The 26760-nt window shown below is 43.9% G+C and overlaps 1 protein-coding gene across 8 annotated transcripts in view; it reads right to left on the bottom strand.

Moving 5' to 3' along the window:
• Positions 1-26760, bottom strand: part of TNIK (TRAF2 and NCK interacting kinase) — a 560172-nt gene that overhangs the window by 170245 nt on the left and 363167 nt on the right. For all 8 annotated transcript variants that reach the window (XM_038749188.1, XM_038749204.1, XM_038749246.1 and 5 more), the window contains exons 8-9: positions 18452-18506; positions 16225-16303 (exon numbers count right to left, since the gene is read on the bottom strand). In XM_038749188.1, coding sequence (XP_038605116.1) covers positions 16225-16303; positions 18452-18506 — 134 coding nt within the window. The remainder of the gene's footprint in view (positions 1-16224; positions 16304-18451; positions 18507-26760) is intronic.

Here is a 26760-nt window from a genome sequence, read left to right as displayed (position 1 = left end):
GCAGATTTGGTTTGGCCTGAAGCTTTATCCCAAGCTGTTGCCACACTCTGTCAATCTTCCTAAGGACTCTGTCAATCTTCCTAAGGACATGTCCTTATGAGGAGATCTTACTGGAAAGAGTCAAAGGACCTGGGTTCTAATCCCAGCTCTGCCATATGTCTGCTGTGTGAACCTTGGGTAAGTCACTTCACTTCTCCGTGCCTCATTTACTTCCTCTGTGGGACAGGAACTGTGTCCAACCAGATTAAGGTGTGTCTACCTCAGTACTTAATACTGCGCCTGGAACATAGAGCTGAATAAATTCCATGAAAAAAAGTCATTTTTCAGTTCTCCATGCCTTTTGTCTTTCAGTGCACCACGTATAGTGTTCTGCCCAACTAAGAGAATACAGTGGTGGCTTTCAGCTATGTGTTACCAAGAAATATCTTTGGATATGCTTAAGTAGTAACAGTAGCATCTTATGAGTAGTCACTGGGGAAGTACAGAATTAGGACGTGACATATTCCCAGCCCACAAGGAGGTTATACTCTAACAGAAGAGAAAAACCTAAAAATATTTACAATTAGAATGGCCAAAAATAAATAAAGCAGACATAAATGAATGCTACGGAGGGTGTAAATAAGGCCTTAAGTACTAGAGTTGGCGGAAGGGATGCTATGGTTGAGCGTACTGGGAAATTAACTGAGGAAAGTCTGTGGGAGAAAGTGGAATTTAAGGAGATACTTGCTTATGAGAAGAGCTGTGGAGAGCTGTGGTCTCCTGTGGAGAGGGCAGGAGTTCGAAGCAGGGGACAAAACGTGAGCACCAAGGGGCCAGAAACGAGGAATGCTTTCCTGCTCAGGGCTGTAAATGACCTTGGTCTTCAGGGCTCCGGCCACATCACAGTGTTAGAGTGACTGTGAACCAGTTCATAATCAGTGGCAGGTCTTATGGTGTTTGTGCTTCTAGAGCACGGTATGTCATATATTTTTGGTGAAATGCAGGTTTTTCTTCATGGATGATGGGTGTGTGAGTGGATGTGTGAATGTGGAACACCCTTGGTCACACACGAAGGGGAGAAGATGATCTGTGCTGACTCTGGGTACATCCAGAAAAGCCCCTGTTCACAGCTGGGGAAGGCGTCTAAACTCACACCTGAATCCTGGGCAGGGCCCAGCCAAGAGCTAAGAGACAGCAGGGAACTGATGATTCAATCATCATCATTATCAGCGGCATTTATTGAGTTTTTACTGGGTACAGAGCCCTGAACTCAGCACTTGGGAGAGTATAATGCAACAAAATTGATAGATACGTTCCTTGTCAGATCTGAATCCTGGGCAGGGCCCAGGCAAGAGCTTAGTGACCACAGGAAGCTTATGATTCAATCATCATCATTATTAATGACATTTACTGAGTGCTTTCTGTGTGTAAAACATTGTACTAGGCACTTTTGAGAATACAATACACAGAGATAGTAGACACATTCCCTGCCCACATTCATTCATTCAATCGTATTTATTGAGCATTTACTGTGTGCAGAGCACTGTACTGAGTGCCTGGGAAGTACAACAGTCAGCTTACAGTCTAGAGGGGGGGGGACAGACATTAAAATAAATAAATAATTTTTAATATATAATCTCTAGATCACCTCTGTAGTGGAGCATAGAGCCCCTTCTCCCCTCGAGTTTCTGGCCTGAAGCCCTCAACTGTCCAACTCCAAAAACAGATCTAAGGGGAAGCAAGGGGTAACTTGCTTTTCCTCCAAGAGGCCTTCCCGGACTAAGCCTAGATATCCTCTTCTCCCTCTCCCTTCTGCATCCCCCTTCTGCTTTTATTTGCACTCTTTATTTGCCCCTCCCTCAGCCCCACAGCACTTATGCACACATCAGTAATTTATTTGTTTACATTAATGTCTATCTCGCCCTTTAGACTCTAAGCTTGTTGTAGGCAGGGAAAATGTCTGTCAACTCTGTTACATTGTATTCCCCAGAGCACTTGGTGGTAGTAATAATAATAATAATAAGATGATGATGATGGTATTTGCTAAGCGCTTACTATGTGCCAGGCACAGTACTAAACTCTGGGGTGGATACAAGCAAATTGGCTTGGACACAGTCCCTGTCCCACGTGGGGCTCACAATCTCAACCTCCATTTTACAGATGAGGGAACTGAGACACAGAGAAGGGGAGTGATTTGCCCAAGGTCGCACAGCAGACGAGTGGCAGGGCCGGGATTAGAACCCATGACGTTCTGACTCACAGGTCCGGGCTCTGCACACAGTAAGTAGTCAATAGCTATGACATTGAATGACTGATTTCTTGATAATCCACACCCAGCCTATAGGAGGAAGATGAGGAACCACAATGGCAGCTGTGTGTGTGTGTGTGTGAGAGAGAGAGAGAGAGAGAGAGAGAGAGAGAGAGAGAGAGAGAGAGTGTGTGTGTTTGTGTGTGTGTGTGTTTTACAGCACACTGCTGGCCCTCTCTTGGGTCTCCTCTGCTCTGATTGAGCCTGTCTGGATGGGTGTTCGAGAGGAAACTCTCCATGGCAAACCTGCTTTTTTATGGTATTTGTTAAGCGCTTACTATGTGCCAGGCCCTGTACTAAACACTGGGGTAGTTACAAGCTAATCATATCTGACACAGTCCATTTTCCACATGGGGCTCACAGTCTTAATTCCATTTTAAAGATGAGGTAACTGAGGTACAGAGAAGTGAAGTGACTTGTCCAAAGTCACGCAACAGACAAATGGCAGAGCAGGAATTGGAACCTAGGTTCTTCTGACTTCTGGGCCTGTACCCTACCCACTAGGCCCCACCGCTTCATTCATTCAATTGCATTTATTGAGCGTTTACTGGGTGCAAAGCACTGTTCTAAGGGCTCCGGAGAGTACAATACAACAATAAACAGACACATTCCCAAGCTACAATACACTTACAGTCTAGAGGACAGCATAGAGCAGATCCAGGTTAGGATCTATGCCTTCTCCCTGATTTTGTCCTTCCCGCATTTAATAATTATGGTATTTGTTGAGTGCTTATTATGCATCAGGCACCATCCTAGGCACTGAGGTGGATACAAGCAAATTGGGTTGGAAACAGTCCCTGTCCCTCGTGGGGCTCACAGTCTCGATCCCCATTCTACAGATGCAGTCACTGAGGCACACAGAAGTGAAGTGATATGTCCAAGGTCACACAGCTCTGTAACCTGGATCTCCCTCCCAATTCATATCCAATGGACCAGCATTCTCTCCATCTTCAAAGCTCTACTAAAATTGCATCTCTTCTAAGAAGTCTTTCCTGACTAAACCTATTCATCTTCCTTCCTGATTTGCCTATTTTTGGGGTCTGTACCCTTTAATCATTTTGAGTCTCACCCCATCCCATCCCCAAATCACCCTTAAGCACTTTGGTGCTCACTCCCACCCCCCAGCCCCACAGCACTTATGTACATAGCCTAATACTCTGCCATTTCCCTTATCTTTCATTTATTTTAATGTCTTTCTCTCCCACTAGACCATAAGCTCCTTGAGGGCAGGAATCATGTCTACCAACTTTATTGCATTGTACTCTCCCAAGCACTCAATAAATACCCCCACTGATATCAATCTTGGGGAGTTAGTAGTGATGCTAACGGACATAAGGTCATAAAGGACAGAGGGAAGATGAGAATGGAAAGCCCTGAGGTATACAAAGAAATTATATGCATCATTCTATCCCATCATTAGTACATGACAGAAACTGGAAGACAGATACATTAGGAATCCCAAGCACCAGGCATCCAGATCAAAAAGGCAAGCACCAATAAATAACTCTCACCTTTCCTAAAATATCCTTATCCACATAAAAAAGGGGAGAAAAGTGCTTGCAACCTACAAAAACTTTTCATCTTTTGAGCATGTTCCTACTAAGACAGACAGCAGAATTCTTTCTCAATTTTTGGAGCTATTTTGGGGAACTCTCCCAAGTCCCCGGGGATTATCTAGAAGGCTTAGGGTTCCTTGAAGCCCTGGTTTTCCTTGATCCTCTTATCCCTGCCCCAGAGCAGGGACTTCTGGTGAACCACATATGCTTATTTCTGCTACACCTTCTGCTGCTGCATGATCCCCCCCCTATCCTCTCCTGCACCAGGGATAGAGTAAGGATTTTAATGGTTTAAAAAAGATAAAGGCTCTCGGATCCTTTTTCATCCTTGTCAGTCCCTCCAGCCACAGACAGTTTCATGCATTGTGGATTGAGAGCCCTGAAGAATTCTCTTTGCCTACTTCTCATCAGTCATCCTGTTCTGGTGTTACAGAGTCAGCGGTGACTTCAGCTTGGGGCCTAGCAGCATCTTCTGCTCAAACCTTGGACACCTCCCTGCTACAAATTTCCATCTTTTACCCAATGCTTTAGCATGTTGCCAGGATGGGAAGTAAGGTGGGATCAACCAATCAAGGGAATATTTTTGGAATGCAGAGCACTGTACTAAGTGCTTGAGAGAGTATAATACAACAGAGTTGGTAGGCAGGACTCCTGCCCTCAAGGAGCTTACAGCCTTCTGGGAGAGACAGAAATTGAAATAAATGACTGCGGAAATGGCATAGTAAAAGAGAAGCAGCGTGGCTCAGTGGAAAGAGTCACAGCTCATGGGTTCAAATCCCGGCTCCGCCACTTGTCAGCTGTGTGACTTTGGGCAAGTCACTTAATTTCTCTGGGCCTCAGTTACCTCATCTGTAAAATGGGGATTAATGTGAGCCCCCCATGGGACAACCTGATCACCTGGTAACCTCCCTAGTGCTTAGAACAGTGCTTGGCACATAGTAAGCACTTAATAAATGCCATTATTATTTTTATTATTATAAGTACTATACATAGTGAAGGAGAGAAGTCAAGGCTGGAGAGGTACATTTTGGAATCATTCACATAGAGACTGTAATTGAAGCCATGGGGGCAAATGAGTTCTCCAAGGGAGTGGCTGTAGATGAAGAATAGAAGGGACCCACCAGTACTGACCCTTGAGGGACCCCCCAAAGTTAGGGGGTGGGAGGCAGAGGAGGAGGTGGCAAAAGAGACTGAAAGGAGTGGCCAGAGAGATAGGAGGAGAATCAGCAGAGGAAGGTGTCAGTGAAGCCACGGTTGGATAATGTTTCACGGAGAAGGGAGTGGTCCACAGTGTCAAAGGCAGCTGAGAGGTCGAAGAGGATTAGGATGGAGTAGATGCCCTCAGATTTGGCAAAAACAAGGTCACTGTTGACCTTTGAGAGGTCAGTTTCCATGGAGTGAAGGGGCAGAAGCCAGATTGGAGGTGGCCAAGGGGAGAATTGGAGGAGAGGAAGTTGAATATGGTAGGTGAACAGTTTGCTCAAGGATCCTTACCTCCCCACTGCCCTGACTCCCTCCCTTTGCTCTACCCTCCTCCCCACCCCACGGCAGTTGTGTATTATTGTACATATTTATTATTCTATTTATTTTATTAATGATGTGCTTATATCTATATTTCATTTATTTATATGGATGCTATTGATGCCTGTCTACTTGTTTCATTTTGTTGTCTGAATCCCTGCTTCTAGACTGTGAGCCCATTGTTAGGAAGGGATTGTCTCTATTGCCGAATTGTACTTTCCAAGCGCTTAGTACAGTACTCAGCACACAGAAAGTGCTCAATAAATACGACTGAATGAATGAATGAATGATTGTGCTAGAGCTAGAAATGCAAACACTTTACGCACCTCTATCCCATCCTCCTTCTCCTCCTCCCCGGCCACTGTCCTGCACCCTCCCCAACATTTGAGGGTCTAGAGCTTGTGGCCCTGTGGCTCACAAGTCCATCCCTGCCTAAGGACCCCTCAAATCTTCTTGGCCCTTCAATTCTAAATCTGAGAATTTATTTGATCTTACATTACTGGAGCCCAGGGACAAACTTCTAGGTCTTTCCGCTGCTTCTTGTTAAAGTTTCAAACCTTTAATAGAGAGCTCGTTTAGCTTCCTATTGCATTAGTTAATTAAATAGAAGGACGGGGGAGTTTGATGAAAAAGAAATTAGAGTGTTCTCATAATAATAATAATAAAATAGCATTTATTAAGTGCTTACTATGTGCAAAGCACTGTTCTAAGCGCTGGGGAGGTTACAAGGTGATCAGGTTGTCCCATGGGGGGGCTCACAGTTTTAATCCCCATTTTACAGATGAGGTAACTGAGGCACAGAGAAGTTAAGTGACTTGCCCAAAGTCACACAGCTGACAATTGGAGGAGCCGGAATTTGAACCCATGACCTCTGACTCCAAAGCCCGTGCTCTTTCCACTGAGCCACGCTGCTTCTGTTATAGAGTATCTCCTCAGCCTCCATTCTAAACTGATGAAGTAGGTTTGAAGGTCCCAATCACTAAGGAGCCAATAGACTATTGCTTTAGAGTAGAATGATTTGCCTTTTCACCCAGGGGCTATATATGGGTTTTATTACATATAACATGCAGAAGTGATCAAGGCAATATAGCACAGTAGCCTCTCAAAGCAAATGGTCTCTATAGCACTGACTCCACACCTCAACGATCCACCATTTGACATCCCAAATTAGAAAATTCGGAGGAAGATTTGCATGGGGATGTTTAGGAATAAAAAAGAAAACTCAAAAGACAAAGAGTATAAAGAATTACGGGATGTGACACACGGTATTACAGTCAGCGGCTTTAGAAGTTTGTGCGGTTTTTGAAGTTTGTGTGGTTTCTGAAATGGTCGCTATTTCCTAAGAAAGCAAGTTTGATGCACATGAGTGAAACGAGTACTCAACAGGAAATGAGTGTGTCAAGTTTGAATCATTTTCCAGGAGAATGGGCTGCCTCAGTGCAAAACTGTATTAATAAATGCAGTCTGATGGCATTCAAAAGACATACGATAATTCTGTGAATATACAAATGTCTGGGGTCAGGAGAAGTTTGAAGAGGGGCATTGGGATGACTCCCCTGATTTCCCATCGAAACAATTGCTAATAAGCTCTCAAAACTACATCTTCTTAGTTTGTGAGCCCCATATGGGACAGAGACTTCGTTCAACCTGATTAACCTATATCAAACCCAGCACTTAGAACAGTGCTTGAAGTTCAGTAAGCGTTCAACAAATACAATAACAATAATTATATTAAAGAGGGATCACTGTACAAGACAACTGAATTTCTCACTTCTTGAAAGCTGCTCAAGTACAACTTTCCTTAACTGAACTATTATTAAAGGGGATGTATTTCTCCCGTGAAAATATGTGCCTGGAAAGGGTTCTTACTCTCTCTAAAGCTGTAAAAAGTCTCTGGAACTTTGACAAATCCCAATGCACAATTCTTACTGCCAAGCTCAGTCTATTTTAAATTGTATTATCTGAGATTTGTGTCTATTTTACTTACTAAAAAGTTTTGTCAACTCTCTAAAGAAAAGAGTTTGTCAAAACAGCACAAACAGAGAGACAGGTGCCATATAAAATCAGGGAAATTATCCTATTGTCCAGGCTTTTCCTTGTGTCTAGTCCCTATATAATTCTCCATGAATCTTGGGTTGGCGGTAAGGAATACCTTAACTATCCTGCTGACGGAAGTGTTGTTTCTCCCTTTTCTCCCTCTTCTCACCTCCATCAGTTTGTATTTTTCTAATGGTTTGGATCATTTGCCTAGGTCCACTGTCTTGGGAAAATCTAGTGAAACTAACTTGGCAAAGTAAGAACCAAGGACTACTAAGTCCTCTTCAACAATCCACAGAGAGTTCTGGTGATGTGGGCTCACAACGGACATGGGAACCTGGAGTAGCAGACATAGACAGGGGTGGCAAACTAATGCTGAAGAGGCTTCAGGTAGGACGTAGATTTCTAGTACAGCTTTGAAGCAGGGAAGTACCTAGGGTTGGCAAACAACGAGTCAATTGTACCCTCCCAAGTGTTAAGTGTAGTACTCTACTGGTCGATGAATATCATCGATCATGGCCTGGAATGCCCTCCCTCCAAACATCCGCCAAGCTAGCGCTCTTCCTCCCTTCAAAGCCCCACTGAGAGCTCACCTCCTCCAAGAGGCCTTCCCAGACTGAGCCCCCTTTTTCCTCTCTTCCTCTCCATCCCCCCCGCCCTACCTCCTCCCCCCCGCCACACCTGTATATATGTTTGTACAGATTTATTACCCTTTTTATTTTACTTGTACATATTTATTATTCTATTTATTTTGTTAATGATTTGCATTGAGCTTTACTTCTATTTGTTCTGACGACGTGACACCTGTCCACATGTTTTGTTTTGTTGTCTGTCTCCCCCTTCTAGACTGTGAGCCCATTGTTGGGTAGGGACTGTCTCTATATGTTGCCAACTTGTACTTCCCAAGCGCGCAGTACAGTGCTCTGCACACAGTAAGCGCTCAATAAATACGACAATGAATGAATGAATCGATCGATCGATGGATTGATTGGAAAGGAGGGCATTCTGTTCATACACAAGTGCATGTGCAGCGGCTTAGAGCACCAGGATGGTGAGCAGGATGTAGTGGTGAACAGGATTCCTTGGGCAAAATAGACTGCCTGGAGTATTTGTCAAGAAGACTGGGCTAATTATACAAGGCGGCTAGAATGATTCAACAGCTAAAAGAGTTTTGGGGATTTCAAAGTAATGTCCCAAATCGGCCAAACCTCAACTCTTTCTACGTTCCTGGTAGACTGGGAGCATTAATTTTAATGAAGGTTATTAATAATAATAATAATAATAATGGCATTTGTTAAGCGCTTACTATGTGCAAAGCACTGTTCTAAGCGCTGGGGGGATACAAGGTAATCAGGTTGCCCCACATGGGGCTCACAGTCATCATCCCCGTTTTACAGATGAGGTAACTGAGGCTCCGAGAAGTTAAGCGACTTGCTCAAGGTCACACAGGAGATGTGGCGGAGCCAGGATACGAACCCATGACCTCTGACTCCAAAGTCTGTGCTCCTTACACTGAGCCATGCTGCTTCTCTAATAATGGTATTTATTAATAATAAATAATGGTATTTGTTATGTGCCCAGCACTGTTCTAAGCACTGGGGTAGATACAAGGTCATCAGGTTGTCCCATGTGGGGTTCATAGTCTTAATCCCCATTTTAAAAATGAGGTAACTGAAGCACAGAGAAGTGAAGTGACTTGACCAATGCTGACAAGTGGCGGAGCCGGGATTTGAACTTATGACCTCTGAATCCCAAACCCGTGTTCTTTCCACTAAGCCACACTGCCTATTAAGGTTAAGACAGTGGTGGTGATAAAAATATCAATCAGTAGTATTTTATTGAGTGCTAACTCTATACAGAGCACTGTACTAAGTGCTTGAAAGAGTGCAGGAGAATTAACAGGCACAACCTTTGCCTAATTTTACTGTGGGTAGGGAACATATCTATCAACTCTATTACATTTTACTCTCCCAAGAGCTTAGTATACAGTGTTCTACATATGATAAATGCTCAGTAAATACAGTGGATTGATTCACAGAATAAGAACAATAATCCAGCAAGATGGAAAATAAGGGAAAATATCATTGTCAGGTTGTCATATGCCTCACATCTTCTCCAACTGGAGGGTGAGGGAATCCCAGGAGTTTGAACCCACAAGCGGACTCTTATTTGGGCCCCTGGGGCCTGCTGCATGGGAGAGAGAGTAGCAATGAGAAGCAGCATGGCGCTGTGGTTAGAGCACGCGCCTGGGAGTCAGAAGATCATGGCTTCCAATCCTGACTCGTCTGCTGTGTGACCTTGGACAAGTCACTTCCCTTAGCTGGCCCTCAGTTCCCTCATCTTTAAAATGGGAATTAAGACTGTGAAGCCCCTTGTGGGACAGGACCTTTCCAACCCAATTTGCTTGTAGACACCCCAGCACTTAGTACAGTGCCTGGCACAGAGTAAGCACTTAACAAATACCATAATTATAATAATAATGGCATTTATTAAGTGCTTACTATGTGCAAAACACTGTTCTAAGTGCTGGGGAGGTTACAAGGTGATGAGGTTGTCCCTCATCACGGGGGGCTCACAGTCTTCATCCCCATTTTACAGATGAGGTCACTGAGGCACAGAGAAGTGAAGTGGCTTGCCCAAAGTCACACAGCTGACAATTGGCGGAGTTGGGATTTGAACCCATGACCTTTGACCCCAAAGCCCGGGCTCATTTATTGTTAGAGACCGCCCACCCCTATGCTATTGGATGCTTCCTTGTGTGATGAGGTGCCAATTTGTACTTCCCAAGCGCTCAGTACAGTGCTCTGCACATAGTAAGCGCTCAATAAATACGATTGATTGATTGATTGATGAGGTGGAAGAAAGTCTAGCAGTAGGAAGCCATTCTTTACTTTTCAACCTTTGGGAAGACTGTGGTTGTTACTGTGACTTGTGGCTATCATACATGTCATGTGAAGCCTGAAACAGTAGCCGGAGAAGCAGCGTGGCTCAGAGGAAAGAGAACGGGCTTTGGAGTCAGAGGTCAGGGGTTCAAATCCCGGCTCTACCAATTGTTGGCTGTGTGACTTTGGGCAAGTCACTTCACTTCTCTGTGCCTCAGTTTCTTCATCTGTAAAATGGGGATTAAGACTGAGAGCCCCCCGTGGGACAACCTGATCACCCTGTAACCTCCCCAGCGCTTAGAACAGTGCTTTGCACATAGTAAGCACTTAATAAATGCCATCATTATTATTATTATTATAAACGCTGCTCTTCTAGCCAAGGTGCACTACTGCCCCCAACCTAATTTGCCTGTATCCACCCCAGTGCTTAGTCCAGTGTCTGGAACATAGTAAGTGCTTAACAAATACCACACTCATTATTATTATTATTATTATTTTTGCTGTATTTAGCACTGTCCTTGTCTTTTATATAGTTTTTGTATTTTTATTGTTCCAACTTTCCTTATGTATCTGCCACCAGACCCCTTATTCTTAGATTGGGAGCCCTTTCTGGGTGAGGGCCTGTGTCTAATTCTATATAATAATAATAATTATAATTATGGCATTTATTAAGCACTTACTATGTGCAAAACACAGTTCTAAGCACTGGAAAATTTTATCTCAACACTCCTAGGTGATTTATTCTAAACCCTCCTGTGTATTTACTATTTTTTTTTAGCTCTCATACCAGAGAGGGGATTAGAACCCAGTACTCCAGCCTTCCAAGGCTGTTACCTTTTCTCTAGGCCACATTGTATATTTTTTCCCAACGGTTAGTACGGTGCTTTGCAGAGTAGGTACTTAATACTACTACGGTGATGCTGGCTACTACAACAACAACATCATACAATCTTCTAGCAAATTAAATAGTTCCCTCTCTTCCCTGATGGACTGAATTTGCCTTAACTTTGGTTTGAAAAATACGGCTTCAAATTCCTCCTAATAATAATAATAATGATAATTGTGGTATTTGCTAAGTGTTTACTACGTGCCAGGCACTGTACTAAGCGCTGGGGAGGACTCAAGCAAATCAGAATGGACCCAGTCCCTGTCCCACAAGGCACTAACAGTCTCAATCCCCATTTTGCAGATGAGGTAACTGAGGCCCAGAGAAGTGAAGTAAGTAGCCCAAGGTCACACCGAGGGCAAGCTGCAGAGCAGGGATTAGAACTCATGACCTTCTGACTGCCAGGCCTGTGCTCCCCTAAACCAGGCTACTCCTGAGGAACAGCATGGCCTAATGGAAAGAGCACAGTCCTGGGAGTCAGAGGACCTGGATTCTAATCCCTGCTCCACCATTTCTCCGCTGTATGACAGTGGGCAAGGTGCTTAACTTCTCTGTGCCTCAGTTACCTCATCTGTAAAACGGGAATTAAGTCCTCCTCCCTCCGACTTAGACCATATGCCTTATGTGGACAGGGATTGAGCACGTGGAAAGAGCATGGGCTTTGGAGTGAGAGGTCATGGGTTCAAATCCCAGCTCCGCCAATTGTCAGCTGTGTGACTTTGGGCAAGTCACTTAACTTCTCTGTGCCTCAGTTGCCTCATCTGTAAAATGTGGATTAAGACCGTGAGCCCTTCGTGGGACAACCAGATCACCTTGTAACCTCCCCAGCGCTTAGAACAGTGCTTGGCACATTATAAGTGCTTAATAGATGCCATCACCATTATTATTATTATTACCATCCCAGTGTTTGGAGCATTGCTTGACATGTAGTAAGCGCTTAAAAAATCATTTCAAAAAAAGCCCTGGTGTTAGGGACTAAATCTCTAGCAGTACAATTTAGAAAAAAAAACAACCACCACCAACCTTAAAAAAATGATTATGCTTAATTCAGCAGCTTCCTTGAAGTATATGTGCATTTATTTGAAGTAATGATTGTCCCACCCCAACACTGAGAAATTGGCTTTGTGCAATTCCAACCTCCAGTCAGGTAATCAGTACCTCTTCAAAGTCATAGGTCTGAAATATTTCCTGTGACTGAGTGGGTACTGGCCACAAAAAAATTCTGCAAGAAAAGCCTGCAATTCAAACTCTCTATTTAATTCATCCTTTTAAAAAAACCTGACAATCCTTATTATCTTCTGAACACCTCTTGCCTTGGTCTTGCAAGATGATTCGAACGACTGCTATTAGCATGGGCCATCCAAAAAAAATGACTTTTCTGATTTTGTCAATCATAGGAGTCTTAAAGCTGGTGCATCACACCTAATCAAGTCATCTAGATTCTATTTTTTCTTTTTAGCAATGCACTGAAGTGCCATTAAGAGTGCTGCCGTCAAGAGCCCATGCTAGTTAACAAAAGCTTCCTTTCATTACTCCTTCCCCTCTCCACAAGCCTCCCAGAATTAAGCCACAGCACCAAGGAGGTGAATTGTTGCAGTCCTAAGAGGGAACATAGCCGAACAGGTTGGATTGAGACTTGGGAGCCGGAAACCCCGAATAGCCTCGGCTTCCTGGGTGGCCTGGCAATAAGTCACTTAACTACTCAGCTTCCTCTGCTATCAAAGGGGACAAATAACCCTCTGAGGGCTGGTTTGGCCTTTGATTAATCAAGCATTCCAAAATGCCACGTGTTGTTATCACTCCCCCACAAGCCCTAGCATCAAGGCACAAAAGGAACTTCTCCCCAACTCATTTTGGCATAAAGAACACTATCGCTATTGTTAGTAGCACACTCCCACTCGCCATGTCCCAGAACTCAGGGCTAAGAAGCAGTGCTCTTCTTTTCTCCTGTGTCCATAGGAACAGGAGTGTGATCTTCGCACTCAGTGCCCGGGGAAGCAATCTGGCTACACACTCCCCCGTACATTCGTTTTAGGATCAATAGCCTCATCCTCTCTCTTCCCTCTCACCCACTGCTTTTCTTGCAAAACACGAGAATTACTGTGCACTTAAGTATATTAACTCGTTTCGGTACAGAACATTTGGTAACATCTGTGGGGCTTCCTTTTTGAGTGTCTCGGTTGCCTTCTAAACATGTCGGCGTTTTATTTCTTTTCGGATTTTCAAAATAAAATCCCACTCATTCCTGATCCTCCAAAAGTGATGACGTATTTCCACTTAGAATTGGAATTTTATTATAAAGAGGTGGGAGCCAAATTGAATGTTGTGTCCTTGACTCCCTCGTTACCTTCTGCCCCTTTTGCTCCATGGAAACGGTCTTCTCAAAGGTCACATACGATCTCCTTCTTGCCAAGTCCAATGGCCTCTACTGGATCCTAATCCTCCTCAACTTCTCAGCTGCCTTTGACATGGTGGATCCATGGCGGATCGCCCTCTTCTGAAAATATTATCCAACACCAGCTTCACTGACACTGGATTCTCCTTGTTCTCCTCCTATTTCTCTGGTCATTCATTCTCAATCCCTTTCACGAGCTCCTCTCTCCCTTCCTCTAACTGTGGGAGTCCCTCAAAGCTCAGTTCTGTGTCCCCTTCTCTTCTCCATCTACACCCACTCCCTTGGAGAACTCATTCACTTCACTGTGCCTCTCCAATGGCTTCTTCCCCACTGATTTCAAATATGTTTATGTATCGTCTAACATAAGAAAACTCCCTTGACTCCACAGCTCATTCATTCATTCATTCAATCATATTTATTGAGTGCTTACTGTGTGCAGAGCACTGGACTAAGCGCTTGGGAAGTACAAGTTGGCAACATACAGAGATGGTCCAGTTATCACCCCAACTTCCTCCTACCATTCTTCTCCAAACTCCTTGAGTGGGTTTTCTACAGACGCTGCCTCTGCTTCCTTTCCTCCAATCTTCTCCTTGATCCCCTCATTCTCAGTCTCCTTTGTGGGCTCCTCCTCTGCCTCACACCCCTTAGCTGTGGAAGTCCCTCAAAGCTCAGTTCTGGGTGTGCTTCTATTTTCCATCTACTCCCACTCCCCTTGGAGAACCCTTTCGCTTCCACAGCTTCAACAACCATCTCTAGGCAGGTGATTCCCAAGTCTACATTTCCAGCCCTGATTTTTCTCCTTCTCTGCAGTCTCCTGATTTCAGGACTACCCTACCTATTCTACTGACACCTCAAAATAAACATGTCCAAGTATGAATTCCTTATCTTCCTACCCAAATTCTGACCTCCCCTGACTTTCACATCACTGAAGACAGCAGCATCATCCTTCCTGTCTCACAAGCTCAAAACCTTGGCATTATCCTCGACTCATCTCTCTCATTCAACCCACGTATTCAATATGTCACCAAATCCCTTGGGTTCTACCTTCACAATACCGGTGAAATCCAACTTTCCTTCTCCTCGACTCATCTCTCTCATTCAACCCACATATTCAATATGTCACCAAATCCCTTTGATTCTACCTTCACAATATCGGTGAAATCCACCTTTTCCTCTCCATCAGAATTGCTGCCACGCTAATCCAAACGTTCATTCATTCATTCATTCATTCAATTGCATTTATTAAGTACTAACTGTGTGCACAGCACTGTACTAAGCACTAACCACAATACAACAAAACAAATGACACAATCCTTGCCCACAACGATCTTAGTCTAGTATGGGGGAGACACACATTAATATACATAAATACATTACATTAATAATAATAATAATGATGGCATTTATTAAGCACTTACTATATGCAAAGCACTGTTCTAGGCGCTGGGGAGGTTACAAGGTGATCAGGTTGTCCCTTGGGGGGCTCACAGTCTTAATCCCCATTTTACAGATGAGATAACTGAGGCACAGAGAAGTTAGTTACCCTGAATCTACCCTGGCTCTTAGAACAGTGCTTGGCACATAGAAAGTGCTTAACACCATCATTATTAAGTAGGAAGGAGAATAGATATTTTATTCTCATTTTACAGATGAAAAAACAGAGAATTTACGTGACTTGCACAAGGTCACAGAGCAGAACAGTGGCAAAGCCAGGACTAGAATCCAGCATGACTCTGTGGATAGAGCACAGTCCTGGGGACTAAGATGAAGTGGGTTTTAATCCCAGCTCCCCTGCATGTCTGCTGTGTGACCTTGGGCAAGTCACTTAACTTCTCTGTGCTTCAGTTACCTCATCTTTAAAAAATGGGGATTAAGAGTGTGAGCCCAATGTGGGACAGGGACTGTGTCCAACCTGATTAACTTGTATCTGCCCCAGCACTCAGAACAGTGCTTGGCACATAGTAAGTGCTTAACAAGTGTCATTATTATTATTATTATTATTATTATTATTATTCCAGGTCCTCTGAATCCCAGGCCCTCTGACTTCAGGCCCATGCTGCTTCCACTAGGCTATTCCTGCCCTCTCAAAATTTTCAATCCAGAAAGGGCAGTTAGAAGCCACATTTCATTGTACATAAAATAGTTAACATGAAGGAGAGAGAAATTATTAACACATGCCAATACCCATAATGAGCATATGGATGAGAACATAAGAGTGCAGAACTTGCTTCGTGGGTGCCATGCTTAGCAGCAAGAGGGGGACTCCTCAGGGGAGACATTAAAATTACATTATAAACCCTTACAGGGCATGGACCATGTCTTGCTAGCTTCTTACACAGGAGATGTTCAATAAAACACCATGAGTCATGTCTCATAAACACTGATGAACAATTCGCTTTGGGACTATAAACAAACACAATGGGTGTTATTCAGAGATTGCTCACACTTGCAAATGAAAACACCATCTGAATTCTAGGCAGTTGAATTTTGGGGTTTAGATTCTTCCCCATAAAATCAATGAGAGGAAGGTCAACTTTGGACTATGACCTTGGTGTATAAGCACATTGTTTTGTGCAATGCAATTAATTCATAGGACTATGAAGCCTACTTTTGACTGATTAAAAGTTTGAAAATATATAAACAAACAAAAAAAACCTTACCATTTCTTTGACTTCAACCTTGGGGCCGGGTTTCTGGGGATGAGAAACAGGGCTCTCATGGGGTGCATATCACAAAGAGCTGAAAGAGAGTGAGAAAAACATGAGTCCTAGCCAGAAGAATAGTGAATGCTAACATTCTAGAGGACGTGGCAGTGATGAAAGAACCACAAATCTAGTATTTAATGAACCAATTAAAAGCTCCCTTGGCAGGAACTCCGATCTCAATGGCCTTTTCAAATGAGGTGATGATCCAAGGTGTCGAAATTGTTGAAGGATTTCCATTTGGTAAATATTCAAAAGCCCAGGTACCAAGAGGAATCCAAGGACACCAAATATAATGTGTCATTATATAAAATATATGATGTGGTGCATTTCATCTGTCACATTAAAACAGACACTTCGACATTCTCTGTTGTAAAGGACAGCACAAATGAAACGAGTATTAGAGTGCAAATGAATACCGCCTCGCTTTTGGCCACATGAGAAAATAGTTTCAAAGAGAAGAGCTACAACAAGCTGGGAAACCATTTTGTTACTAAACCGAGGTAGGAATCTTGCCATGCTTCTCCTCTTTCTCTTAAGCTTATTATAACCGTTTTTAATGGAATCAATTTATAAATTCTAAGTAATCTAATAAAACCACACTCTCAAAAAAGTTCGGGTTTTCAGAAACGCTTTTGAATCCCACATCAGAGTGGCTTGGCTTGTTCTTCATCCATTCATTTTTTCTGAGAGGATTTTGGGAAATGAAAGTTACAAGAGCACTTTAAACATTGTTGGGAGGGTCCTGGGCATAAGAGTGAGATTAAATTGCCAAGATTTGGAGCCTAATCCAAACTCAGTTTTCTTTCTATAGACTTCTGGGGGAACTAAAACTTTAAGCTGAAATTTGTGTATTCATGTCTTCTTTGAGGAGGGAATGGACAATTCCTATGAGCCACAGAATCAATGTGGCTCAGGGAAGCATTCCAAAATGACAGATGATGGAGATGGGTGGGGAAAGCTTTTAATATATTTTTAAAATTTAGGTGAAAGTTAAACGAACGCTGATTTTCATCATACTAGTTTGCTGCTTACCTTTAAATAAATATTTTGTTTGGCTTTCTGAATCCAACATCAGCGAACGGGTCATCATTGAAAAGAAGATATTGTGTTGGTCAAGTTGGCATTTGGCCTAATCAACTAGAGTGATGATACAGTTTGTGCTCCAAATAGCATCTTATTTTTTAATTCACAAATGTCTCTGGTCCAGTGGCCCCTATGAATTCTGTTAACAGTCCATGAACCCAGGGCTTCTAACTAGTGCACAATAGCCCAGTAAATCACATAGCCAGTCATAACAACTACCTCCACATTAAGCAACAAAGAGATCATGGCAGCTCTCTGCTTTCCAAAAGAAGAAGAAATGATAATGACCTTAGTAAATAGTCTGTTGGATCACAGAAAATTTCCCTTCATTTGTTGGCAGGCAAAGGGAATACTGAAAACAGTCGGCAACAACAACGAGAATATTCTCAAGGAGTTAAGAACCTTAAAATGCTTGGCCTCCCCTACTTTTACTCTTGCAACAGTACCTACGATATACCTACTTCTGCCAGAACTTGTGCTTTCGTTAGGCACATTGACTAGACTGCCGTTTGCCCGTCAATACCAACCTGTTCGGTTTCAAAAGAAAGAGACTGTGTGCGTGTGAGTATATGTGCATGTGAACTTTATTGAACAAAGCCAATGCCACAGTGGAAATTTTCCTTGACCCAGGAATTTTGCAGGAACACAACTGTTCGCGTCTAAGAAGAAATGGGTGTAAAAAAAGGATTTAAAATCCAGTACTTAATATGAACTAAAACAAGTATCTGCCAGGCAAGCCCTAATTTTTCTGGAGTTGGAAAGGAAATCCACTGCTACCTGAATGTGACTGTAAGTCTTTAAATACACTCCCCCTGCTAGAAAGTTTCGAGCACCTCTGGCTCTATGTTCAAGTTGTGCCGTAATGTTGCAGGGTAAGCAATGTTATTTTCTTCTTTGTGAAAATCTGATATGGATAAATTCCCGGAGGATTCCTGGGTGGATTTAAGTTTGGCTTGTCTTTCCAACCACGCCAGCTACAGCTAACACAATGTTTACTCGACCAGAAGATATGCCATTGCAGGACTTGGCAAGGTCTCTACAATGGCTACCATGCAAACCAGCAGCAATTTTCACCCCCCGATGAAGGGGGTTGACTTACGGGGGGCGCCTTCTGCCATCTCAATCGCGGTGATTCCCAAAGACCACAGATCACTCTGAAACAGAAGGAAAAAAACAGCACGATAAATAACTTCATTATTTGTGGCATTTGCGAAGTGCTTATAATGTGCCAATGCCAATGCTCTAATGCTAACCTTCTCACTGTACCTCGATCTCTTCTATCTCACCACCGACCACTCACCCATATTCTCTCTCTGGCCTGGAATATCCTCCCTCCTCAAATCTGACCGACAATTACTCTCCCTCGCTTTAAAGCCTTATTGAAGGCTCCAAGAGGCCTTCCCTGACTAAATCCCCCTTTCCTCTTCTCTCACTTCTCTCTGCATTGCTCCGACTTGCTCCCTTTAGTCATGCCCCCCCACCACAGCCCCACAGCAGTTCCATCCATATCTGTAATTTTTTTATGTCCAATAATGTCTGATGCCCCCTGTAGATGCTAAGCTTATTGTGGGCAAGGAACGTGTCTGTTTACTGTTGTATTATACTCTCCCAAGCGCTTAGTACAGTGCTCTGTACACAGTAGGTACTCAATAAATACTATTGAAGGAATAATAATAATCATGGTATTTGTTAAGCGCTTACTATATGCCAAGCATTGTTCTAAGCGCTGGGGAGGATATAAGGTAATCAGATTGTCCCATGTGGGGCTCACAGTCTTGATCCCCATTTTACAGATGAGGTAATGGAAGCAGAGAGAAGTCACTGAACTTCTCTGGGCCTCAGTTCCCTCATCTGTAAAATGGGGATGAAGACTGGGAGCCCCATGTGGGACAACCTGATGACCTTGTGTCTCCCTCAGCACTTAGAACAGTGCTTGGTACAGAGTAAGTGCTTCACAAATATCATCATCAACAGGCATTTTACAGATGAGGAAACTGAGGCACAGAGAAGTGAAGCAGCTTGGCCAAGGGGCTGGGATTAATAATAATAATGGTATTTGTTAAGTACGTACTATATGTCAAGCACTGTTCTAAGTACTGGGGTAGATACGAGGTAATCAGGTTGTCCCATGTGGGGCTCAAGGTCTTAATCCCCATTTTACAGATGAGGCAAGTGAGGCACAGAGAAGTTAAGTGACTTGCTCCAAATCACGCGGCTGATAAGCGGCGGAGCCGGAATTAGAACCCACGACCTCTGACTTCCAAGCCCAGGGTCTTTCCTTTAAGCCACGCTGCTTCTCAACCCAGACTAGAGAAGCAGCATGGCTCAGTGGAAAGAACACGGGCTTTGGAGTCAGAGGTCATGGGTTCGAATCCCAGCTCCACCACAAGTCTGCTGTGTGAGCTTGGGCAAGTCACTTAACTTCTCTGAGCCTCAGTTACCTCATCTGTAAAAATGGGGATTAAGACTGTGAGCCCCACGTGGGACAACTTGATCACACTGTATCCCCCCAGCGCTTAGAACAGTGTTTTGCACATAGTAAGCACTTAAATGCCATTATTATTATTATTATTATTATTATTATTATTATAACCCAGATCTTCTGTCTCCCAGGCCCGTGGTCTTTCCCCAGGCCAGGCTTTTGCTCATGTCTCAAGCATAATCTTTTTATAACCAGACTATACAGGCAGACCACCTGGGCACTCTCTGAAGCAAGTCACACTCATGATATCATGAGATGCTGTCACTCAGATGGTCTCAAAGATAGTCAGGGCTTGCTAACTTCCCCTGGGACTCCATACCTGTGTATACTGTGATCCTCCATCCTCCTCATCTATTGATCAGTGGCATTAGAAGCGCTTAGTCCAGTGCTCTGCACACAGTAAGGCGCTCAATAAATATGATTGAATGAACTGAATTTATTCAGTATTTACCATGTGCTGAGCACTGCTTTAATAATAATAATAATAATAATAATAATAATAATAATAATAATAATAATAATTTTGGTATTTGTTAAGTGCTTACTATGTGCAAAGCACTGTTCTAAGCACTGGGGAGGATACAAGGTGATCAGGCTGTCCCATGTGGGGCTCACAATCTTAATCTCCATTTTACAGGTGAGGTAAGTGAGGCACAGAGAAGTGAAGTGACTTGCCCAAAGTCACACAGCTGACAAGCGGCAGAGCCGGGATTTGAACCCAAGACCTCTGACTCCAAAGCCCGAGCTCCTTCCACTGAGCCACGCTGCTTCCCCAAGTATCTCTATCCTTTAAATATCTCCTTCCATTCCCTGCCTTCTCCCAGACCCCAAATTATCTTGGAAAACCGCACAACTCACGGAGAGATACGCCGGGCTTCCTTTTCATCCGATTTTATTCTTTTCTCTTTAAGGGGTTTTTGGAGAATGTCAATGCTAGGCAAAAGGCCGAGATGGAGGTCCTAATCAATCCATAAATCAATCAGTGGTATTTAGTGAACACCTACTATGTGCAAGGCCTTTAGTAAGCACTTGGGAAAGTACTAAAGACCTAAAACACACACTCCCTGCCCACAAGGAATTTACACTCAATCAATCAATCAATCAATCATATTTATTGAGCGCTTACTGAGTGCAGAGCACTGTACTAAGCGCTTGGGAAGTACAAGTTGGCAACATATAGAGACGGTCCCTACCCAACAGTGGGCTCACAGTCTAGAAGGGGGAGAGTTTAACAGAATTAGCAGTAGCAAGGACAAGAACAAGAAAAGTAATAGCTCAAATAGGTCAGGTTGAAACAACTGAATGTACAACTGAATAAGCATACATGCTTTAAGTGTATATACTTAGGAAGCAGCATGGACTAGTGGATATATCACAAACCTGGAAGTCAGAGGACCTGGGTTCTAATTCTGACTCTGCCATTTGTCTGACATGTGACCTTGGACAAGTCACTTGGCTTCAATGTGCCTCAGTTACCTCATCTGTAAAATGGGGATTAAGACTGTGAGCCCCACTTGGGACACGGATTGTGGATTGTGTCGGAGCTGATTACCTTGTATTTACCCCAGTGCTTAGTACAGTACCTGGCACAGAGTAAGCATTTAACAAATACCATTAAAAAATTGTTAAGGATGTCTTTTAGTTTGCTATCACTTGGGGTTTGGGGAATTAATTGGGGATGGCTTCCTAGAGGGGGTGGCATTTTAAGAAGGCCTTAGAGAAGGGTCAGTCCATTGACTTATATGGGGAGAGATTTCCTATAATAATGATGGGCAGGAGGTTTTGTTTGGTAATTCCCTAATATTTTGCTGCCACTAAATTTTCAGTGAAATTAGCTCTAAGCATGAAAGTTATCCTTTCTCATGGCCTTCTAGTTTACCGCACCACTCCTTCTACCCAGCTGCTCTAAAACAATTTAAGAGGTCGAAAATGTCCAGGAGAGGCTTATTGGGTTTAAACAACAATCTGAAGAGAAATGCCTTCAGGCACTTCGACCCTTGGAAGTGGGAAGTCTAAGACAAACAGGGCCCCAGCAATCCCCAGACTGAGCCCCCTCCTTCCTCTTCACCTCCTCCCCCTCCGCCTTACCTCCTTCCCCTCCCCATGGCATCTGTATATATGTTTGTTCAGATGTATTACTCTATTTTACTTGTACATATTTACTATTCTATTTATTTTATTTTGTTAATATGTTTTGTTTTGTTGTCTGTCTCCCCCTTCTAGACTGTGAGCCCACTGTTGGGTAGGGGCCATCTCTATATGTTGCCAACTTGTACTTCCCAAGCACTTAGTACAGTGCACTGCACACAGTAAGCGCTCAATAAATACAATTGAAAGAATGAATGAATGAATGAATGAATGAATGAATGGTCCTTCTGGGGACCACTCATAATATTCATGATAATAACAACAATAATAATTACTGTCAACAATAATGGCATTTGTTGGACCCTTGCTGTTCTAAGTGCTGGGGTAGATGCAAGTTACTCATTTTGGACATAATCACAGTCCCACATGGGGCTGACAGTACAAGGGAGGATAGGTACTGAACCCCCATTTAGATGAGGTAACAGAAGCCCAGAGAAACCAAGTGACTTAACCACTGTCACACATCAGAGAAGTGGAGGAGCCGGGATTAGGACCTAGGTCTTCTGGGTTCTTGCTTTTTTCTGTAATCACACTGTTTACCAATGATGATGATGGTGATGATGATAATAATAACAACAATTTTATCATTTGCTTAGTGCTTACTATGTGCCAAACACTGTACTAAGTCCTAGGGTTAATATACTCAGATTAGAGTTAATATATCTATTAACCCTATAGAGTTAGGGTTAATATATCAGATTAGATAGAGTCTCACCCCAAATGGGGCTTATGTCTAGGGAGGAGGAAGAACCAATCGATCAATCAATTAATCATATATATTAAGGGCTTACCGTGTGCACAATACAACCGTGTCGGTAGGTACATTCCCTATCCACAAGGAGCCTACAGTCTAGAGGGAGAGACAGACACTAAAATATATTATGGATATATAGTTATAAGTGCTGTGGATTTGAGGGTGGTTTGAATAAAGGGTAGAAATCCCAGAGGAAGGGAAACACTGAAGGGAAAGGGAGTAGGTGAAAGGAGAGGCTAGTCGGGGAAGGCCTCTTGGAGGAGATGTGTCTTCAATAAGACTTTGAAGGCGAGGAGCATGATCATCTGTCAGATATGAAGAGGAAAGGAATTCCAGGCCAGAGGCAGGACGTGGGCGAGGGGTTGGCGGCGAGATAGATGACATCAAGGTATAGTGAGTAGGTTGGCGTTGGAGGAGCCAAGTGTGTAGGCTGGGTTGTAGAAGAAAATCAGAGAGGTACGGTAAGAAGGGGGCAGAGTGATTAAATGTTTTAAAGCTGATGGTGAGGTTTTCTGTTTGATGCGGCAATGGATGGAAATCTTTTAAATATCCTTGAGGAGTGGGGAAATATGGAGTGAATGTTTTTTTCACAAAAATGATCTGGGCAGCAGAATGCAATATGAACTGGTGTTGGGAGACACAAGTAGCAGGAAGGTCAGCAAGGAGGCTGATGCAGTTGTCAAGACAAGCTGCAATAAGTGTTTGGCTCAACATGATGAGTGGATGGACAGGAAAGGGCAGATTTTAGCTATGTTTTGAAGGTTTGAACTGTCAGGATTTGGTGACACTGTATATGTGGGCTGAATGAGCAAGAGATGAGTTGGGGAAAACGACAAGGTTACAGGGCTTGTGAGCCAGGGAGGATGGTGGTTCCAGCGGATGATCTGTGTGGAACACACAAAGGCTCATCTTTCTCCAGAAATGGGATTCTCTTTCCTGTGCTCCCTGAGCTTCACACAACCACATCCTTTATTAGCCAGTCAGTCAATCGCATGTATTGAGCACTGATTGTGTGCAGAGCACCGTACTAAGCGCTTGGGAGAACACAATATAATATAACAGGCACGTTTCCTACCCACAACAAGCTTACAGTCTAGAGGGGGCTGACAGTCTTGAGGGTATTTGCACAGAGCATCTACATTTGTCCAGCCGGAGAAAGGAAGAGCCAACTTTCACGCACGTCTTGGCATCTACTCCAAACCACACCCTGCAAAGCAAAGATAATTTCTCTCTGCCTATCTGCACACAATCCCCCACTGCCCCCTGACTCTGGGCAGGTGCTGCTGCTTCTTCGAGCATTCAAATTTGATATCAGAGTTGAGATCATTTCCCTGGGATTATCTCATTTTCCAAAAGTAATATTTATAGTCCTGGAGACACACCGGCAAACATTTGCAAGCTACGCTCAACTGCCTGTACTAAAAAGCAATAAAAGTCCTTGACGTGGCTTGTTTTACGCATTTGGACCCATTAGTGATGCTTCAGAACTTAAATAGAGAAGCAGTGTGGCTCAGTGGAAAGAGCCCGGGTTTAGGAGTCAGAGGTCATGGGTTCTAATCCCAGCTCCGCCACGTCTGCTGTGTGACCTTGAGCAAGTCACTTCACTTCTCTGAGCCTCAGTTCCCTCATCTGGAAAATGGGGATGAAGACTGTGAGCCCCACGTGGGACAACCTGATTACCTTGTATCCCCCCAGCGCTTAGAACAGTGCTTTGCACATAGTAAGCGCTTAACAAATGCCATCATCATCATCATCAATAAGGAAGAAAACGATTAACCAGGGAGGAGATAGATCAGAAGAGGAAGGCGGGGGGAAGAGAAGAACAGAATGGGGATAGAGGTCGGGAGAGATAACTATCCTTAGTGGCCACAGTTTGTCTTGTTTCTGGCACACTGAGAGGAATTCATTATTCTGCAGGCCATTCCGTGATTACTAGCCTAGTAGTGGATGCATGAAGCAGCGTGAAACAGTGTGGCTCAGTGGAAAGAGCCCGGGCCTCAAGTTAGAGGTCGTAGGTTCTAATCCCAGCTCTGCCACTTGTCAGCTGTATGACTTTGGTCAAGTCACTTCACTTCTCTGTGCCTCAGTGACTTCATCTGTAAAATGGAGATTAAGACTGTGAGCCCCACGTGGGACAACCTGATTACCTTGTATCTACTCCATCGCTTAGAACGGTGCTTGGCACATAGTAAGCACCTAACAAATACCATCATTATTATTATTATTATTATTACAAACAGCAGAACACAGACAGATTTCAGAGCCTCTGTTAAAAGTGCAGTCTTGTATCCATGGCTTGGAGGTTTTGGGGTCAGGGGCGAAGAGGGGAGAAATGTCAGGGGCTATATCCAACTTGAGCCCAGCTACCATGCATGGTGCTCATCATCATCATCACCATCAATCGTATTTATTGAGCGCTTACTATGTGCAGAGCACTGTACTAAGCACTTGGGAAGTACAAATAGGCAACATATAGAGACAGTCCCTACCCAACAGTGGGCTCACAGTCTAAAAGGGGGAGACAGAGAACAAAACCAAACATACTAACAAAATAAAATAAATAGAATAGATATGTACAAATAAATTAAATAAATAAATACATAGAGTAAAAAAATATGTACAAACATATATACATATATACAGGTGCTGTGGGGAAGGGAGGGAGGTGAGATGGGGGGATGGAGAGGGGGACGAGGGGGAGAGGAAGGAAGGGGCTCAGTCTGGGAAGGCCTCCTGGAGGAGGTGAGCTCTCAGCAGGGCCTTGAAGGGAGGAAGAGAGCTAGCTTGGCGGATGGGCAGAGGGAGGCCATTCCAGGCCCGGGGGATGACGTGGGCCGGGGGTCGATGGCGGGACAGGCGAGAGCGAGGTACGGTGAGGAGATCAGCGGTGGAGGAGCGGAGGGTACGGACTGGGCTGTAGAAGGAGAGAAGGGAGGTGAGGTAGGAGGGGGCGAGGTGATGGACAGCCTTGAAGCCCAGGGTGAGGAGTTTCTGCCTGATGCGCAGATTGATTGGTAGCCACTGGAGATTTTTGAAGAGGGGAGTGATATGCCCAGAGCGTTTCTGAACAAAGATAATCCGGGCAGCAGCATGAAGTATGGATTGAAGTGGAGAGAGACACGAGGATGGGAGATCAGAGAGAAGGCTGATGCAGTAGTCCAAACAGGATAGGATGAGAGCTTGAATGAGAAGGGTAGCGGTTGGGATGGAGAGGAAAGGGCGGATCTTGGCAATGTTGTGCAGCTGAGACCGGCAGGTTTTGGTCACGGCTTGGATGTGAATGAGAGAGCGGAGTCGAGGATGACACCAAGGTTGCGGGCTTGTGAGACGGGAAGGATGGTAGTGCCGTCAACAGAGATGGGAAAGTCAGGGAGAGGGCAAGGTTTGGGAGGGAAGGCAAGGAGTTCAGTCTTCAACATGTTGAGCTTTAGGAGGCGGGCAGACATCCAGATGGAGATGTCTGCTAAACATGCAGTTGAGATGTTTGCTCAACATGCAAAGGATGTGTTTCAAAAGATAACTTGGATTAGACTGTAAGACTAAGCTCTAGATGGTAAGCTCATTGTGGGCAGGGACCATGTCTATCAACTCTGTTGTATTGTACTCTTCCCAAGTATTCGGAAAGAGCACGGGCTTTGGAGTCAGAGGCCGTGGGTTCAAATCCCGGCTTCGCCACTTGTCAGCTGTGTGACTTTGGGCAAGTCACTTCACTTCTCTGGGCCTCAGTTCCCCCATCTGTAAAATGGGGATGAAGACTGTGAGCCCCTCATGGGACAACCTGATTACCTTGTATCTACCCCAGTGCTTAGAACAGTGCATTGCACATAGTAAGTGCTTAACAGATACCAACATTATTATTATTATTTAGTAGAGTGCTCTGAACAGAGTAAGTGTTCAATAAATACCACCGATTGATGGATGAGAGCAAAGACAGTGGGCCAGGATTAGGACTCTGCTCTGTAACTCCCGTAGTAGCCTATTGGAATTGACCTTAATTGTCAAAGCTGCCGCTGATGGTCAGACT

Source organism: Tachyglossus aculeatus, chromosome 1 (genome assembly GCF_015852505.1).
Source record: "Tachyglossus aculeatus isolate mTacAcu1 chromosome 1, mTacAcu1.pri, whole genome shotgun sequence".
Taxonomy (NCBI): Eukaryota; Metazoa; Chordata; class Mammalia; order Monotremata; family Tachyglossidae; genus Tachyglossus; species Tachyglossus aculeatus.
The sequence above is the reverse complement of the archived record's forward strand: the minus strand, read 5'-3'. Positions and strand labels throughout refer to the sequence as shown.